The sequence below is a fragment of the Nicotiana tomentosiformis genome, chromosome 1, assembly GCF_000390325.3.
Source record: "Nicotiana tomentosiformis chromosome 1, ASM39032v3, whole genome shotgun sequence".
Lineage (NCBI taxonomy): Eukaryota > Viridiplantae > Streptophyta > Magnoliopsida > Solanales > Solanaceae > Nicotiana > Nicotiana tomentosiformis.
The window spans coordinates 126,485,538-126,490,992 of record NC_090812.1 but is presented as its reverse complement, the minus strand read 5'-3'; the positions used below and the strand labels follow the sequence as shown (position 1 = coordinate 126,490,992).

Below are 5,455 nucleotides of genomic sequence, written 5' to 3'. Positions count from 1 at the left end.
TCTGACGCTTGTGAACGTAGTTTTCAGGAGCTAAAGAATCGATTGACATTAGCGCCAGTGCTCACTCTCCCAGAAGGAACATAAGGTTATGTGGTATATTGTGATGCCTCAGGTATAGGTTTGGGGTGCGTATTGATGCAACATGGGAAGGTGATTGCTTATGCATCAAGACAATTGAAGAAGCATGAAAAGAATTATCCGACTCATGATTTGGAATTGGCTGCAGTAATATATGCTTTAAAGATATGGCGGCACTACTTATACGACATCTATGTTAACATCTACACAGATCACAAGAGTTTATAATACATCTTCAAGCAGAAGGAGTTGAATTTGAGGCAGCGTAGGTGGCTTGAATTACTGAAAGACTACGATGTCTAGATATTGTACCATCTTGGTAAAGCCAATATTGTGGCAGACGCTCTCAGCCGTAAGTCAATGGGAAGCTTAGTACACATTGAGGCAGGTAGACAAGGGTTGACTAAAGAGCTTCATCAGCTGGCCAATATGAGAATCAGATTGTTAGACTCTAATGATGGAGGTGTTACTGTACATAATACATCAGAATCATCTTTGGTAGCTGAGGTAAAAGCACGACAATATGAAGATTCTACCTTAGTACAATTGAGAGAGGGCATTCAGCAGCGTAAGATTACATCTTTCGAGATTGGAGGAGATGGGGCACTGAGATACCAGGGCCGATTATGTGTGCCTAATGTGGCAGGGTTGCGAGAGAAGATTATGATTGAGATTCATCAGTCCCGATATTCCATCCATCCCGGCTCGACAAAGATATATCATGACATTAAAGAGCTGTATTGGTGGGATAACATGAAGAAGTCTATTGTAGAATTTGTAGCCTAGTATCCTAATTGTCAACAAGTAAAGATTGAGCATCAGAAACCCGGTGGATTGATTCAGAATATAGAGATTCCGACCTAGAAATGGTATGTGATCAATATGGACTTCATTATTGGATTACCTCGCTCTTATCATAGGTTTGACTTCATCTGGGTGATAGTTGATCGACTTACAAAATCTGCCCATATTCTGCCAGTTAGGACAACTTAGACGGCGGAAGATTATGCGAAGTTGTATATCAAGGAGTTTGTTAGGCTTCATGGTGTGCCAGTATCTATTATATCAGACTGAGGAGCTCAATTTACGGCTAACTTTTGGAGGTCTTTTCAGAAGGGTTTAGGCACACAAGTGAATCTCAGCACTGCATTCCATCCGCAGACTGACGGACAGGCTGAACGTACCATTCAGACACTTGAAGATATGTTACGAGCATGTGTTCTAGATTTCAAGGGGAATTGGGATGACCATTTTCTACTCATAGAATTCGCCTACAATAATAGCTACCATTCCAGTATTAAAATGCCCTCGTACAAGGCACTGTATGGGAGGAGATGTATATCACCAGTTGGATGGTTCGAAGTCGGTGAGACAAAATTATATGGGCCAGATTTGATTCACCAAGCCATTGAGAAGGTAAAAGTGATACGAGAGCAACTGATGACGACACAAAGCAGGCAAAAGTCTTATTCCGATGTCCGACGTCGTGATTTGGAGTTTGAGGTTAGTGATTGGGTTTTCCTGAGGATCTCACTGATGAAGGGTGTTATGCATTTTGGAAAGAAAGGTAAGTTGAGTCCGCGGTATATCGGGCCGTACAAAATTCTTCGACGAATCAGACAAGTTGCTTATGAGTTAGAATTTCCATTTGAATTGGAATTTGTCCACCCGATATTCCATATATCTATGTTGAGGAAATGTATTGGAGACCCTTCTTAGGTCGTCCCTATCAAAGATGTACAAGTTACGGAGGATATATCATATGAAGAAGTGCCGGTGGCTATATTAGATCGACGAGTTCACAAGTTGAGAACAAAGGATGTAGATTCTGTCAAAGTATTATGGAGGAACAAGAATACGGAAGAAATAACATTGGAAGCAGAAGAGGGGATGAAGTCTAAATACCCTTACATGTTCCAGATTGAAGATAACGAGGATGCCGGGGGAACGCAGGATGCATTAGAAGGTGAAATGGCTCTATGAGGTAAGCAATAGCTTGAGAATACTCTTTCTTAATACAAAATGGTGATATGCAGATAATGTACATATCCATAATACTTTGTATAGCCTTGTAAGGCCATATGTTGGGTTTAACCGCTTGCAAGTTTGGCTAGTATCCATTTTATAGGGGAAACTCAACCGGAAATTTCCGTCGGAATCCACGATGAGTTAGACTCCCCATAAACCCTTACATTCGAGGACGAATGTTCCTGGGGGGGGGGGGGAGGGTGTTACAATCTATATTCGCGTACGTTAGATCAAGCCATAAGTTAGTCAACGTAAATCCGAGAAGTTATTATCTTTGAGATGATAAGAAGTTAATCCTATTGGTCTTAAACAATACAAGGGTGTATAAGAGTGGTTAACAAGTATTAGAAGTTAAACCAATCAAGGATGATGTAACCCGTATTTTCGGGTAAAACTAGAGGTGCTTAATATTCCCAAGAGGTCATGTTTTAATGTATTTAAATCATATAATATCCGTATCATAAATCTTGAAGTCAAACGAGTTATGAAAAAAAAGTCGACAAAAGTTATCGCAACTTACGTTCATAATTTTACTTAAACTTTAGGTCAAATATTACTAAGCTTTTCTCCCAATTTACTTGGAATTACGGAGTGATCTACACACAAAATTGAAGATCTATGAGTCTGATTTCCAACGCATTAAACCGTGTATCGATACGATCTCGGAGTAGAGAGATATTTGCTTTTTCGCGAGACTGCGCCAAGCAGCTCTCTATGGGGCCCACATAGGCGGTTGAGACATATGGATATATATAAGACGCCTCAACCCCCTTTTAAGGCATTCTTTTTCAGTATATTAAGAACTTAGAACCCTAAAAACATACTCTCAAGGTTCTCTCATGATCCAAAGCCAAACCAAAGGGCAAACAACACAAATCAAGTGCCGGAAATCCCGTGGCGCTAGTAAGTTTCTTGTTCTTCTTCTTGTTGCTGATTTTTGTTTTGTTCCAACTCGTGTGGGATGTTGTTTTAAGTGGTTTATGTTCTGTAAAATACTCCCTCAAGTTTTTAATATCATCCCTAGGTGATTTCAAGTCTTTTAAAGTGATTCTAGTGCCGAAAAACCCTAATTGATTGCTAGTTTCGCTTCCTTGTTCTTGTGGCAGCATTGGAGGGATATTTCGTGGTAAATTAAGGTCAAATTGGAGTTGTTATTTCTGTTTAAAGTTAAGGAACCTCTTACCCTACATGTATTTAAGATTATCCAAGTTACGGCTAAGTCGTTGAAGCCAGAACTTGTGAGATATATATTGAAAGGCTTGTTAGTAATGTGGTTGGTTGGTGGACTGTTTTGGGAGGCTCAATATGATTATTATTGATATTGTTTGGGATGTTTGGTGATTGTTTTAGATTGTGGGAAGTCATATAAATAGGGGAGGTACTGTCCGTTTCATCATAAAATAGGTTGCGGTCGATACATAATAGTTACGACGCTTAAACGATAACGATAATGTCATTTCTCTTATTGTAGACTAAGGAGTCGTGACATTTGCATAGATTGAGGTTGGGAAGTATATATAAAGTATGTGAGTCTATCCCTTTCCTTCTTTTGCACGACTCTGATTGTACATAATGTAACGAATGAGCTTCCAAAGATACTCCACTCTTAGAAGTTAGCAGTACTCATATTATTTCCCTTCTTATGGAACGATTGATGTTGATGTTACTTATCTTATTCTTATGTTATCAATGTTGTTGGTACTTCCTGATTCTTATAAGATTCTTGATGAATAGTTAGTCCTAATAACGTCTACGGAGGATACCGACCTTACGTCACTCCGAAAGGTTCAGAATGTGATTCCAATGAGTCCAACACGCATCATATATATGTATCTATTTTACCGAGCCTATTACGGTAGGGCCACTGATCACTGATCAGTTGGGTTTTACCGAGCTCCACGTGGCCGGGTACGATTCTACCAAGCCTTATGATGGTAGGCACGTTTTTACCGAGCCTATTACGGTCGGGTACGATATGATGATGATGATGCCCACAGAGGCGTATGCTTTAAAAGTTTATGTATATATATATATATATATATATATATATATATATATATATATATATATATATATCATGCATTTCATGTCAGTAGCCCTCAGAGGTACCCAGATGTTACAAGTTGTATATTCTCTATCCCGATTTATATTACTATTCTTACTTATGCTTTTTTGCCTTACATACTTGGTACTTTATTCGTACTAACGTCCTTTTTATTTGTGGATGCTACATGTCATGCTGCAGGTCCTGATAGACAGGTAGGTGAAGCTCCCCCACCATAGTAGGCTGCCCAGTTCTGCGGTTATTGGCGAGATCCCTTCTCCGGACTTACCATGGTCTTGGTATTCATTTTTTGTTATAGACATTATGGTATGTCGGGGCCTTGTTCCGGCAAGGTTGCAACACTTATGTTCCTTTAGAGGCTCATAGACAGGCATCGACACATGTATAGTTTGAAATGCCTTGTCGGCTGATTTTTGTTGTATAGTCTCTCATGGCAGCGTGGCAGCTCGTACCTTATATATAGTTTCTTGACAGCCTTGTCATCCCATGTTATGTATGTTCATGCCATTATCTTTAATTATTGGTTGTTCATGATTCATGTCTACCATTTATATTGATCTAGTCGGCCCTTAAAGATAATAAGGAAGGTTAGATAAAATGTACATTAGTGTTCGGCAAGTATGCCCCGGGTTCTAGTCATGACCCTCCAATTTGGGTCGTGACATTGGTACTGTCCCTTCTTGTCTATATTTTCATCCACGCAATATCTTGTCTATATTACCGGGGTACGGAGATATTTTCATCCACACAATATCTCCTCGACATTGGTACTGTCCCGACTTTAGTAGTGTGTACGCAGGCCTTACCCCTATCTTGCGAGGATTCAGAGGTTGTCTCCTTGGCCAATATCCGACAATATCTCCTTGCCGAATGACCCCTTAACCATGTCTTATAACCTGCGATATGCATTCCATAGCATTATCGCCCCAACAACAATTCTCTAGTAGTAAGTCTAAAATCTATTCCCAACTAGTAGGTATTACCTATATAGATCTCTCTTTTATTGTGCATTATCTTTATCTAAGTCTACATTAGTTCCAATAATTTGTAGATCTTTCGAGACAACTTTCTTTCATGTGATTTTAGGTCTATCTTGTCCTCTTTTAACACTTTCATCACTATAGTTTTACACCTATGGACTGGTATATCTGTAGGTCGACACAAGACATGACCAAACTATCTCAAGCGACCTTTTCTTATATTATCCTCCATGCATGCTACCTGCACCTTCTGGCGGATAAGGTCATTTTTATCTTTTCTAATCCAGTATGATCACACATTCAT

The 5,455-nt window shown here is 39.5% G+C and overlaps 2 protein-coding genes across 2 annotated transcripts; both read left to right on the top strand.

Moving 5' to 3' along the window:
• The first annotated feature begins 438 nt into the window (after window positions 1-438).
• Window positions 439-864, top strand: LOC138909272 (uncharacterized). Its single transcript, XM_070200458.1, has one exon. The coding sequence runs from the start codon at window positions 439-441 to the stop codon at window positions 862-864; it is 426 nt and encodes a 141-aa protein (XP_070056559.1).
• Window positions 865-1,380: 516 nt separating this feature from the next.
• On the top strand, window positions 1,381-2,061 carry LOC138909267 (uncharacterized). Its single transcript, XM_070200452.1, has 2 exons — window positions 1,381-1,581; window positions 1,798-2,061. The coding sequence occupies exons 1-2, from the start codon at window positions 1,381-1,383 to the stop codon at window positions 2,059-2,061; spliced, it is 465 nt and encodes a 154-aa protein (XP_070056553.1).
• Window positions 2,062-5,455: the final 3,394 nt, after the last annotated feature.